Source organism: Carassius carassius, chromosome 35, assembly GCF_963082965.1.
Source record: "Carassius carassius chromosome 35, fCarCar2.1, whole genome shotgun sequence".
Classification (NCBI taxonomy): Eukaryota; Metazoa; Chordata; class Actinopteri; order Cypriniformes; family Cyprinidae; genus Carassius; species Carassius carassius.
In genome coordinates, this window is record NC_081789.1 from 26,171,045 (window position 1) to 26,184,991 (window position 13,947).

General features: G+C 39.5%; 1 long non-coding RNA gene and 1 gene segment (V, D, J or C); both read left to right on the forward strand.

Moving 5' to 3' along the window:
- Nucleotides 1–1,631: 1,631 nt before the first annotated feature.
- Nucleotides 1,632–3,536, forward strand: LOC132115821 (Ig lambda chain C region-like). The segment is given in 3 exon segments: nt 1,632–1,640; nt 1,731–1,782; nt 3,017–3,536. Coding segments are annotated over 3 exon segments (378 nt in total).
- An 8,479-nt stretch (nt 3,537–12,015) lies between these two features.
- LOC132116419 (uncharacterized) lies at nt 12,016–13,910 on the forward strand. The gene is made up of 2 exons (XR_009425627.1): nt 12,016–12,241; nt 13,474–13,910. It is a non-coding gene; the product is annotated as an uncharacterized LOC132116419 (long non-coding RNA).
- Nucleotides 13,911–13,947: the final 37 nt, after the last annotated feature.

The following is a 13,947-nucleotide window of genomic DNA, read 5'->3' on the forward strand; positions in this document are numbered from 1 at the left end:
ATGATGATGATGATACATTATGAGGAATGATAGAAGAAGAATAAGGATAAATCATAAATGTAGAAAATCAAAATAGTGACGGATGGAATAATATCTGCTGAAGATCAAAAGTTGCTGAATTCATCCTTGAAGGACAAAAATGACATGCGACGAAATTACTTTAGAAAAATTATGATCAAAAATGTCAAATCCAGATGAAACTCAAGAAATTGCATGATTATTATAAGATTATATTTGTGTTTCTTCTCTGTTGAGAGAGTGATAGTGTTTGATCAGCTGCAGCATCAGTTCACATCGGTTCAACGCTCTGAACTGGAACAGTTTCACTTCTGCTCATGAGAAATGAGTTATGAATAATAAATTCATTATTAGCTTAAGATGAAGAAGATATACTTCAGAAACTGTCAATAACATCTTTACATTGCTGGTGATTCACAATGACTTTTCTATATTCATTTAAAATTAGATATGAGTGCATTATAATGTAAAAAAAAATCAAAACAACATGGTTCTGTTATTGGTTGCAGATCTGAGTCTAATAGAGCTGATGTGAGTCCTAACTCAGTTGTGAGCTCATGTGTAGTTCTGTGTTTGGTCTCTGTGTGTCAGTAGTGAGTGATAGTGTTTGATCAGCTGCAGCATCAGTTCAGTCACTGTGACTCTGACTGACACAGGTTTTTGTACAACTCACAATCACTGTGTGAACACACTTTTACTGTTGATGTAGTGGTAACTCTGACAGTAATAATGTCCAGCATCTTCAGTCTGGACTCCACTGATGGTCAGAGTGAAATCACTGTTAGATCCACTGCCACTGAATCTAGATGGAGTTCCTGACTGACGGCTGCTTGTTCCATAAATCAGGAGTTTAGGAGCTTCTCCAGGTTTCTGTAAGTACCAGGCTAAATAATGATAACCACCACTGTAATACACATCTGTGCTGGTTTTACAGTTGATCTTCACTGTTTCTCCTGGTTGAGCTGCTGTCGTTGAGGGACTCTGAGTGACGCTGATCTGTCCTCTACACTCTGAAACACACAACAAGAAGAAAATCAACTCAAAACTTTGACAATATACTTGAAGAAATGAATTGATATCAAACTTGTGCTCCACAAACCTTGAGCAAACGCTGTGAGAGTCCAGATGAAGATGATGATGAAGGTCATGTTGATGAAGATTGTTGTGTGTGTCAGTGATGAAGTGTTAAACTCACAGCACTATAAACACTCTCAGAGCACTGAAGCATCTGATCAATATGCAAACACACTCACATCATTTACCTGGAGACAGTCGCTCAGTCTCAGTCAAAGGCCTGAAATAAAAAACAATTACTGAACGTCTTCTATTGGCCAAACTATTAAAAAACCGTATCATTCACTTTAATTCTGAAAACATCTTCAAGACCAACTTTAGTACATTAACCTTACTCTTTTGATGTCAAATCCATGGATGTCCTGCAGGTTTTTACAGACATGAGGATCATCACACGTGTCTCTGTCAATCACTGAATCAACTGAGTTTGATTGTGAGTCACGTCACACTTGATATAAAAGTGAATTTCTTTCAATAATTGAGGTTGATGTTTTAGTAATAAGACAGACTGCATAAAGCAGATGAAGTAAATGCAGGTGATGTGTGCTGTGAGTGATGTGTTTGTTGGAGACTCAGTTGATGTGTGTTTGTTCAGTTAGTGAAGCGTTCAGGAGGTTTTTGTTCAGCTGCTCTATTAGTTTGTATCACTGTGGTGGACTTTCGGCAGCGGCACCAAACTGGATGTTGGCAGTAAGTCAATCATCATTTCATATTATTAATACAACAACTGACTGACAAACACTTTCTTGCTCTAAATGCACTTTTACACTTATTTATATATCTTAATTTTATTTTTTAGTTCACACTGATTAGAGTGTTGATTTTTAAGTAAAACCTGAAGCTATTTTAAAACTGGAAATAATGTTTGTTTTATTGTATTTTGATATATTTGATTTGAGGTTAATAATTTATAGTAGACATGCGAGAGATCTTTTCTGTACTTAAAAAAAAAAAAAATTACCCAATCTTCTCGTGCTGTCATCAAACACTGTAATGAACTCGTGCAGTTATTATATTTACTTAAATACTTCTGCAAAAATAGTTTTTTTTAATAATGTCTTAGTTAAAACTTTGTACTATTTTCTGCTTATTTTGAAAAATAAAAGTATTTATTTTTGTTCAATAAATATACTGTCATCAACATTTAACATTTTTAAAATACAGAAACAAAATCATTTTAAAAAGAAAATATTCTGAAAGCATTGAAGGAGATCACATAATAATTTAATATAGATTTACAATAGGCTAGAAACAACAAATTATATTTTATTATATGATATGATTAATTTCATGTTTTTAGATATGATGGTTTCATCTAAACATGGTGATTTTATCTCTAATATGGACACACAACATAATATATGATATTTACCATCTGAATCTAACCATGTCATGTCAACAAATGGAAAAGTCATCCTTCTATTAATTATCATGTTAATTATTGTGTCTTTAGCCCCAACAGCAGGGGCTCTTTACACCCCAAATACTATACTTTTACATATTCTTTCATTATTTAAAAACTGTTGCTTTAATTATCTAAAACAAAACTGAAAATAGTTAAGAAGACCTTCGTCTCAAAATATATGATTCTCATTTGATACTTAAATTACAACATTCGATAAAAAGCGATTGTGTCAAGGATCAGTCAAATATATATGTGCATCTTAAAAAGCAGATCTTTTGGACGTTTTTGTGCCATCTAGTGGTTTAGAGGAAAATAATATTAAAGATGGTTTTCCCCCATTGTACCCTATTTCACCAAACTTCCATTGCTGTTAACTTGCTTCATAAAAAATTCATTCCTGTAACTTAAAATGGCCAAGAAAAGCTATCATTGTATTTCTCTTTCATATATTTTTTGAAACTTTTTGAAAGGAGGGAAGTGCTTTGTTCTTGACTGAGGCGACTGTTGTGTGTTTGTCAGGCGTCACTCGTCCTAAAGTGAGCGTCCTGCCGCCCTCCAGTGCAGAGATCTCCTCAAAGAAGACAGCGACACTGGTGTGTGTGGCCAGCAAGGGCTTCCCGTCAGACTGGAGCCTGAGCTGGAAGGTGGACGGGAGCAGCAGGTCTCAGGAGAGCAGCGCTGGGCTCCTGGAGAAGGACGGTCTGTACAGCTGGAGCAGCAGCCTGACTCTCTCTGAGCAGGAGTGGATGGAGAGCGTCTCAGTGAGCTGTGAGGCCACACGGAGCGGCCAGCCTGCGCTCACTGGACACGTGACGAGACAGCAGTGTTCAGAGTAGATCTGCTGCTCTTCTCACTCATGTCTCACATGGAGACTAACAGCACATGAGCGACTCCTTCATTCTCCACATCCAGCTTCAGTCGCTCGCATCTGCATCTGCTCTGCTTTGTGTGCTTCATACAAGAACATATGTGTCTGCTTTATCATTCAGTTATGATTCTATTACAATTCAGTCAATAAATACAATACAACTGAAACTTTGAGTTCATTTGAGTCCTTTTTTTGTTATGGGTCTTTCTTTGGATCAGTGCTTTAACTCACATTTAAAAGAAAAAAATTGAAAAACGTAACTCAATGGACCATGAAAAGACACCTGCAGATACTTGATGAAACAACATGAACTTCACAAATATCACTGTATATTAAGTGGGTTAGATTATGTGTGAATCTGAATAAATTCTTTATATATTTTATTTAATATCCATTAAAAGTCAAACTCACAGTTTCACTGTTTGATCGGTTCAACGCTCTGAACTGAAACAGTTTCACTTCTGCTCATGCAGTGATGAGACAGTTATGAAGATTGAGTGATAGTTTTATAAGACTTACACAACTTTTTGACTTGGAGATTCATGCTGATTCATTTTGGAATATGAATCTATAATTAGAAAGAAGAAAGAAATTATGCAATTTACAAATGAGTGAGTGGAAAGAGGAAGAGATAAACCATAAAATATCTAAAAAAAAAAACTAAAAAAAACAGGCAATATGGTGTCTAAAACGCAAGTCTCTCAATAAAACTTCTAGTTTATTGAGCTGTTGTAAAAAATTTATATCACATTTGTATATGGTAATTTTTGGAAAAAAAAGGCACTCTTCCTTGTGAAATTGATTAAATATATGAAGTGGTACAAATATGTTCAATTCAATTCAATTAAAGTTTATTTGTCTAGCGCTCTTTACTATACAAATCATTGCAAGGCAACTTTACAGAAAATTAAGTTTCTACAATATTTAGTAGTTGCTCATAAGTGGTGATCAGTTTATGTGCAAATGAAAATTGAAATAAAAATGTATACGAGACATAGTGAACCAGACGATGAACATTATTAACAGCATTTATAATGTGATTGAATAGTAAGTAGCAATATTTGTTAGTTCTGTTTGTTGTTCCAGGGTCAGCATCATCTGGGGTCATCTGAGGGTCAGCATCATCTGGGGTCATCTGAGGGTCAGCATCATCTGGGGTCATCTGAGGGTCAGCATCATCTGGGGTCATCTGAGGGTCAGCATTATCTGGGGTCATCTGAAGGTCAGCATCATCTGGGGTCATCTGAGGGTCAGCATCATCTGGGGTCATCTGAGGATCAGCATCATCTGGGGTCATCTGAGGGTCAGCATCATCTGGGGTCATCTGAGGGTCAGCATCATCTGGGGTCATCTGAGGGTCAGCATTATCTGGGGTCATCTGAAGGTCAGCATCATCTGGGGTCATCTGAGGGTCAGCATCATCTCTTCTCAGGTGTTCTGGATCCAGACTGGAGCTTCAGAGAAACAAATAGAGACATCATTAGTTTAGATGCTGTTCCAACAAAAAGTCAAATTAATTAGTTTAACCCAAGCTAAAGAATAAGAATGAGCATTTGATCAGATACAAATGTAGTCACAAAGTATGAGATGCATTTTTAATCTAGATTTATTATCGATTATATCTATCTAGATAGACATCATAAGGAAGGCTATTTCAGAGTTTGGGAGACAAATGTGTAAAAGCTCTACCTCCTTTAGCTGACTTTGCTATCCTAGGAACTACCAAAAGCGTTTTTGTGACTTTAGGGAGCGTGATGGATTGTAACGTGGTAGAAGACAAGTTGCTGTCTAATATAACACCCAGATTTTTGACTGTAGAGGAAGAAATACCAGAGTACATCGGTCTAGTTGCTAATTGTAGTCTACTAGATTCTGTGTACTGTCTTTGCGTCCAATAATTAATATCTATGTCTTATCTGAATTTAATAGGAGAAAATTATTGGTCATCCAATTTTAAAAAATCCTTTTACATTTTTTACAACAAATCCTTTTACATTTTTAACAGGACAGATCTGAGTCTAATAGAGCTGATGTGAGTCCTAACTCAGTTGTGAGCTCATGTGTAGTTCTGTGTTTGGTCTCTGTGTGTCAGTAGTGAGTGATAGTGTTTGATCAGCTGCAGCATCAGTTCAGTCACTGTGACTCTGATTGACACAGGTTTTTGTAACACTCACAATCACTGTGTGAACACATTAACACTGTTGATGACATGTACACTCTGACAGTAATAATGTCCAGCATCTTCAGTCTGGACTCCACTGATGGTCAGAGTGAAATCTCTCCCAGATGATCTACTGCCTCTGAATCTAGATGGAGTTCCTCACTGGAGAGTGTTCGTTGCATAAATGAGGAATTTAGTTGCTTCTCTGGGCTTCTTTAGATACCAGTTAAGAAAATGGTTTCCATTATTACAGCAGTCTGCATCTCTGTTAAATGTACAGGTCACAGTGACTGATTGTCCAGTTTGAGCGAGCAGCACTGAGGGAGTTTGAGTCACTGTCACCTGCCCAATAGATTCTGTCAAATGAGAAAGATCAGAAAACACTTTTACAAACATATATCTTCACAACATAGAAATAACAAGTTAATAACACAATTAATCCTTCCAGACACAAACCTCTACATAATACAGTCAGAGTCCAGATCAATATGGTGATGAAAGTCATTTCTGTTGGTTGTAGGTTCAGTTCTAGTGAGAAACAGTTGTTGATCATGTTTGATGTTTGTCAGAGTTATAAACACACGCAGAGCACTGAAGTGTGTGTTGCTCATGTAAAACACACTCTCTATGCAAACACTGCAGCAGTGAACAGGTGTAAGTTGGTTTAATGGTCACTGAAACCTCATTGAGAGAACAATATAACTGATCACAGTTTTTAATACTTTATAATGACTAATCCTTGGAATCATAGCAATCATATGAAAGGCACAGATTGATTCAGTAATCCATAACAATATTTTCAGAATATGAAGGTATGCTTCTATTTGACTTCACAGTGATTTTAATCGTTCCACGCAAGTTGTAAGAAATAAAAAATTGTACATAACTTGTGATGTCAAACTAACTACATGCTATGATTGTGTGTGTGGACAATTGGAGAAGTTGAGCAATGTAGGGACTATTTTAGATCAGGGCTGCAGGATTTCTATTAACTACAGATGTGCCTTTTTACAGTACAGTTTATTAACACTGTACTGACCCGTTAGGATCCACTCGGACCACAGGATGAGCTCCACCTTCTGTCCTCACTAACATCTCTTCCAGAAGACACCTGGTCTTCTCTGAAGGTCTCACATCCAGATACTGACCAGACTCAACCCTGCTGAGCTTCAGTGTGTGTGTGCAGGAGAAAGCTTGTGTAGCAGGACTCCTCCAGCATCACAAATACATCTGACACAGAGTTTTACAGAAATAAACACTGATGGACTTTTAATCTAGTTGTTGCTCTCGACTAATGGTTTGAACTTTATGGATGACCAGTTTATGCAGATAATTTTATTTCAGATCCATTTCCCTTAATAAAAAAGTTTATTCAAGTGTGCTATTAGCATACTTCTTTTAACCACTTCAGCTGTTATTTTGATTTTTTGAGAATTAGGCATATGCAATATTGGACCCACCGGTGGGTCCCCAGAGTTGATGTGGTTAAACAGGAAGGTGTGCTTTTAGTTTACTGCATTTCAATATACTTGACTGAATTTGACCAATTTAATGACTCAAGGACTCTTAAATGAGTTAATAACTCACCCTCATGTCGTTCCAAACCCTTGAGATCTCCGTTCATCTTCAGAACACAGTTTAAGATATTTTAGATTTAGTCCGAGAGCTCTCAGTCCCTCTATGTCACGATCGGTGTTACAGAAAACACGGAGAGGGAACCAATTGCAGGTAAGTAATTTATTAAAGGGTAATCCAAAGGGGTAAACAGTCCAGGCAGGGTCAAAACCAGAATATCCAAATCCAACATAAACAAGACACGAAGACAAGGCAAAGCAAGGCAAGAAGCGACGGACATGAATTAACTTTCCAACATTAAACAAGGACTCCGTAACACAGACTCAGACAGACCGGGTATAAATACACAGAAGGATAATGAGGGAACAGGAGACAGGTGGGGAACAATCAATTACTCAACAGGAGGAAGGTGACCAAATAAGGGAACAGGAAGTGATAAGGTGACAGACACCGTGAGAAAGGAGGACACCTAGTGGAAACCCAGGGAACACAACCCAGACACTGTGACAGTACCCCCTCTTCTACGGAGCGGCTCCCAGACGCTCCACGACAGACACAAAACAGAGACCAGGAGGGAGGCGGACAGGTGGAGGCTCAGGGGGAGGGATGGAGGGCCAGAAACGAAAAACATGGGGAACAGGCACCAGAATGTAAACACAAAACAGGGAGACCAGGAGGGAGGAGGACCGGAGGATGTTCAGGGGGAGGGACGGAGGGCCAGACTAACAGAGAGGAACAGGGACAGGGGTGAACACAAAAACAAAAGGCAAAAAACAACATGAAGCCCCCCAGGGCGGAGCAGAAGACCACCACATCCTTGGGGTCGAGGCCAGAGTCCTCCAGGGCGGGGCAGAAGACCACCACAACCGTGTAGTCAGGGCGAGAGCCCCCCAGGGCGGAGCAGAAGACCACCACGTCCTTGTGGTCAAAGCCAAAGTCCTCCAGGGCGGAGCGGAAGACCACCACAACCGTGTGGTCAGGGCGGAAGCCCCCCAGGGTGGAGCAGAAGACCACCACAACAGTGTGGTCAGGGCGGAAGTCCCCCAGGGCGAAGCAGAAAACCACCACAGCCATGTGGTCAGTACGAGAGCTCCCCAAGGCGGAGCAGACCTCCGTGCGGCCAGACCAACGGGACAACGAAACTCTGGTAATCCCCGGGTGTCCTTACTGGACTCCAGAAGATTGGTGCTGGCCTGACACTGCTCATGAAGATAATTGGTGACTTGCATTTGCTCATGAAGATCAGAGGTGACTTGCCTGTGTTCATGAAGATCACCGGTGACTTGCCTGTGTTCATGAAGATCACCGGTGACTTGCCTGTGTTCATGAAGATCACCGGTGACTTGCCTGTGTTCATGAAGATCACCGGTGACTTGCCTGTGTTCATGAAGATCACCGGTGACTTGCCTGTGTTCATGAAGATCACCGGTGACTTGCCTGTGTTCATGAAGATCACCGGAGACTTGACTCAGTCCTTGAAAATCACCAGTGACTAGCCCGGCCTCTGGGGAGTCCACCGGAACCTGACTCGACTCCAGAGGGTCAGCCGTGACGGTCATCCTGTGCAGCGTCGCTGGGCCAGCAGCCATCTTGGGACATGACTCTGGACAGGCGGCCATCTTGTGCTGTGGCGCTGGGCTGGCGACCATCTGGTGCTGTGGTACTGGGCTGACAGCCATCTTGTGCTGTGGAGCTAGGTTGGCGGCCATCTTGGGCTGTGGCGCTAGGCTGGCGGCCATCTTGGGCTGTGGCGCTAGGCTGGCGGCCATCTTGGGCTGTGGCGCTAGGCTGGCGGCCATCTTGGGCTGTGGCGCTAGGCTGGCGGCCATCTTGTACTGTGGCGCTGGACCGGTGGCCAATTTGGGCATTGGCGCTGGATAAGCGGCCATCTTGTGCTGTGGCGCTTGGCTGGTAGCCATCCTGGGCAGTGGTGCTGGGCTGACGACCACCTCGCCGGAAGAGACAGGAGTGGCTGGGGCATCCCACCGAAGCCGATGCTGCAGGTAGCCCACAAATTCCCAGAATTCCAGTGTCTCTAACTGCACCATCTCCTCCTGAGACACTGGATCATCCAGCCCGCCACTGAAATGGTCTTTAAGGGCCGCATCATTGTAGCCCATGCCCTCGGCCAGGGACCAGAACACCTGAGCCAGGGCACCCACTTCATTTCCCTCTTGGCGGAGGGCGGTCAACCTAAGATACTTGGTTCGCCGCTCCGCCATCTTGGCTGGGGACCGGAAAAACGACATACCGCTGGTTCCTAGAGGGACGGAGTCCTTCTGTCACGATCGGTGTTACAGAAAACACGGAGAGGGAACCAATTGCAGGTAAGTCATTTATTAAAGGGTAATCCAAAGGGGTAAACAGTCCAGGCAGGGTCAAAACCAGAATTTCCAAATCCAACATAAACAAGACATGAAGACAAGGCAAAGCAAGGTAAGAAGCGACGGACATGAATTAACTTTCCAACATTAAACAAGGATTCCGTAACACAGACTCAGACAGACCGGGTATAAATACACAGAAGGATAATGAGGGAACAGGAGACAGGTGGGGAACAATCAATTACTCAACAGGAGGAAGGTGACCAAATAAGGGAACAGGAAGTGATAAGGTTACAGACACCGTGAGAAAGGAGGACACCTAGTGGAAACCCAGGGAACACAACCCAGACACTGTGACACTCTATTGAAGCTGTGTGTACGGTCTACTGTCCATGTCCAGAAAGGTAAGAAAAACATCATCAAAGTAGTCCATGTGACATCAGAGGGTCAGTTAGAATTTGTTGAAGCATCCAAAATACATTTTGGTCCAAAAATAACCAAAATTATGACTTTATTCAGCATTATCTTCTCTTCCGTGTCTGTTGTGAGCACGTTCATGATGCTGCTGACGAGTTTTCTGGTGCGCCCAATAACAAAGATAACACGTCAGCAGCATCACTGCAGTCTTGTGAACGTGCTCACAACAGACCCGGAGAAGACAATACTGAATAAAGTCATATACCGTACACACAGCTTCAATGAAGGGACTGAGAGCTCTGAAAGGTTGTGATGAACTCATGTGACAATGTTTGGCAACTTTAAAGTGTAATAATGGCTACAGTTTTACGTATTATTTTAAAAACTGCATTGTCTTCTGTGAATATTGAACTCTAACAACAGGAAGCTGCTCACTGTGATTCCTGTAGTTAATCACTCATATTGGCAGAGGTCATAGGTCATCTCAGAGGTCACAGGTCAAGCTGGAGCTGTGATAGTGCTTTGCTCTGTAGACACAATCATGAATTATACACAATAAATGATCATTTAGTGATTCTGCAAGGCCACCAGAATCACGTCTCTGTCTCTATACATATTTTTGTGCCTTTATTGCCTCTTGATTCGACTTTTTCACAGTTGTATAAAAAAAATGAATGTCTGTTATTAATAAAAAAAATAAAATTAGACAAACTGAAATCACTCAGATCTCGTGTCTCTAATCTATAAAAGCATAAAATCTCAAAGCTGTGCAGATTCAATCAGTCCAGTTTCCAATATATCTTTATTGTCCCTACAGAGAGTATGAATATGAGGAAATAATAGAAACACACAATTTCCAAGTTTGAGTGAAGTAAAGAACAAAATAATAAAGTCCAACAAAACTGAGTCTGTGTGTTTGTGTCTGATAGAGACTCTGCAGAGACACTGATGGACTTGTGTCTTGTTGTTTCTCTTGACTAATGCTCTGACCATTGACCTCCATTACTAAGAACATTCATTTAGGATTCATTTAGATGATTTTATTTCAGATGCATATGTGTGATGATATTGTTTCAGATCTTCCTTTAAGCAGCTGCAGCATCAGTTCAGTCACTGTGACTCTGACTGACAGAGGTTTTTGTACAACTCACAATCACTGTGTGAACACACCACCACTGTGGTAACTCTGACAGTAATAATGTCCAGCATCTTCAGTCTGGACTTCACTGATGGTCAAAATGAAATCATTGTTTAATAAACTGCCACTGAATCTAGATGGAGTTCCACCACAACGTTCTGTTGTATGATATATCAGGAGTTTAAGAGCTTCTCCAGGTTTCTGTAAGTACCAGCTAAAAAAGTAAGTAACTGAAGTAGTTATAAACACAAACGTTGTTTCAACAGTGTGAACATCACTGCTGGTTCTACAGTTGATCTTCACTGTTTCTCCTGGTTGAGCTGCTGTCGTTGAGGGACTCTGAGTGACGCTGATCTGTCCTCTACACTCTGAAACACACAACAAGAAGAAAATCAACTCAAAACTTTGACAATATACTTGAAGAAATGAATTGATATCAAACTTGTGCTCCACAAACCTTGAGCAAACGCTGTGAGAGTCCAGATGAAGATGATGATGAAGGTCATGTTGATGAAGATTGTTGTGTGTGTCAGTGATGAAGTGTTAAACTCACAGCACTATAAACACTCTCAGAGCACTGAAGCATCTGATCAATATGCAAACACACTCACATCATTTACCTGGAGACAGTAAAGATGCATCATTTATTATTTAATATCTTTTCTAATAAATTACTTTTATCCATTTTCAGAAACAAACACTCATGATTTATCGCATGTTATTTAATTATTTATTTCGGGTCGAGCTTCTCTCTCCAAACACTGTTTTATGTTAAGTTTCAGTCAGTTTTTCACGCTGAGATCATTTAATACCTGTGTTACAGATTTGATGTCATCCATGATAGGTCTAGTATGATACTGTATAACAGGTCAAAGGTCATTCAAGGGAATCACCATCTAAATCTTGGTCATCACAAAGCAGGTAAAAATAATTAACAGTTTAAATAACAAGTGTTTTGTAAATATGTAAATTTTGTAAATGAATTTTGGGACTAATTGTGAAAAGAATTTTTTGATTTTAGCTTTAATGTAGTAACAAGGATTTATTATTAAAGATGAACATTTAGTGCTGTTTTTTATAATAATTCATGAGTGCTGTTGAGAAGAGCTGCTGTTGAGTCTGATATCAGTGTGTGAGTCTCTTCTCTCTTTCTCTGCTGGAGTTTGTGTTTATTTGAGTGTGACGGAGGTTTTTGTTCGACGCTTTCACTAGAATGAAGCACTGTGGTACACTTTTGGTGGAGGAACTAAACTGACCATCGGTAAGTCTCTTCAATTCTCTCATAAAAATATATGATATTTGATTCATTCATTTTGAATTATTTTTAGATTATTTCTGCAAAAACATTTTAAAATTAGTCCTTTTATTATAAAAAATGTTTTTGTAAAGTTTCTTTAATAATTGCAATATTTAATTTATTTCATCATTTACTTAATTTTTTTAAAATCTCATTTATCATTTTAGATGAATAATTTAACTCATTTTCAGTACAAACATATTGTATCTTTAGATTACATTATATATAGTCAATTCATTCTTGATATATATATAATTTTGACTATAATTAATGGTAAATTTAACAATTAGGATGTTTTTAGATGCATGAAAAAGTCTGATAACACTAAATGTAATTGTGTAGACGTCGTCACCAGACAAAGAGAAATGTAGTTAATGAACATGTTCAAAATCAAGTTTGCGTCTGATCATTTAAAAACAACAACATCATAACATACATTTAAAATTACACTGAAAATCACAATTAATTGTTAGTGTCATATAAGAATAATATTTTTAAAACACAAATAATATTGCAATTATTCAAATTTGTTTTCCATACCTTTTGACAAAATCACAATATACTAATTATTTTTCATGTGGGCAGTGTTTTTTTATTAGATTGAGATTAAAAGTTAAAAGTTCACATGTTCTGTAACTTACTATTTCTGAAATAAATCTTATTAGTGTAATTTTTCTCTTTTGTTTCATCATTATTTACATTTTATAAGTTAAAAATCTTTTTAAATGTTATTTTTTATTTATATGATTAATTACATGCATTTACATGTATTGATAGCATTACCTTAAAATCTATTTAATTATTTATTGATATGATTTTGTCTAAATTCTTGGCACATTTAACAATAAAGTGTTTGTCATCAGACAACAAGGAACTTGAAGAGCATTTGAAAATTAATCATTTAAACTATTTAAACTCTCAGGTTTACTGATATTCATGATTGTGAGTCTGAATAGCATGAATATTTCAAAAGTACCATTAATAATGAAATGATGATCTTTTTTTCTGAGTCATATACCGACATCATAATATAATCATATATTTTCTTTAATAATGTTTTTTCAAAACTCTGAAGATTGTTTCATATGCATCTTATAAAATTAAACTCCACTGATCAGTTTTTCATTTCTGCTTCTGCTGTGTGTGTGTGTGTGTGTGTTTTGTGTGTGTTTTGTGTGGGTGTGTGTGTGTTTCAGCTGGTCCCGCAGTGAAGCCCTCCGTGTCTCTGCTGCCTCCCTCTTCTCTGCAGATCTCTGGAGACTCAGCCGCACTGCTCTGTCTGCTCAGCTCTTACTCTCCACAGGGGGCGCAGGTGAGCTGGACGCTGGACGGGTCAGAGGTCACCGAGGGGGTTCAGACCAGCGCAGAGAGCGAGCGGGACGGACGCTACAGCCGCAGCAGCGTCCTGAGCCTCAGCAAAGCACGCTGGGAAGCCGGCGAGCGCTTCGTCTGCAGAGTAACACATGACGGAGCTGATCACGAGACCTCGTTCCTCAAGAGCTCCGAGTGCTGATGTTTCTCCAGTGAAGAGCAGCAGGATTCACAGCAGTCTCCTGATTTACAGCTCAATACTCAAGCAGTCTTTCAATGTGCTGCCATTGCTGTTCATTCAATAAAGCTTCTGAACGCCTTACATTTGTGTTCGACTGCATCATTGATCAGTGTGTCCT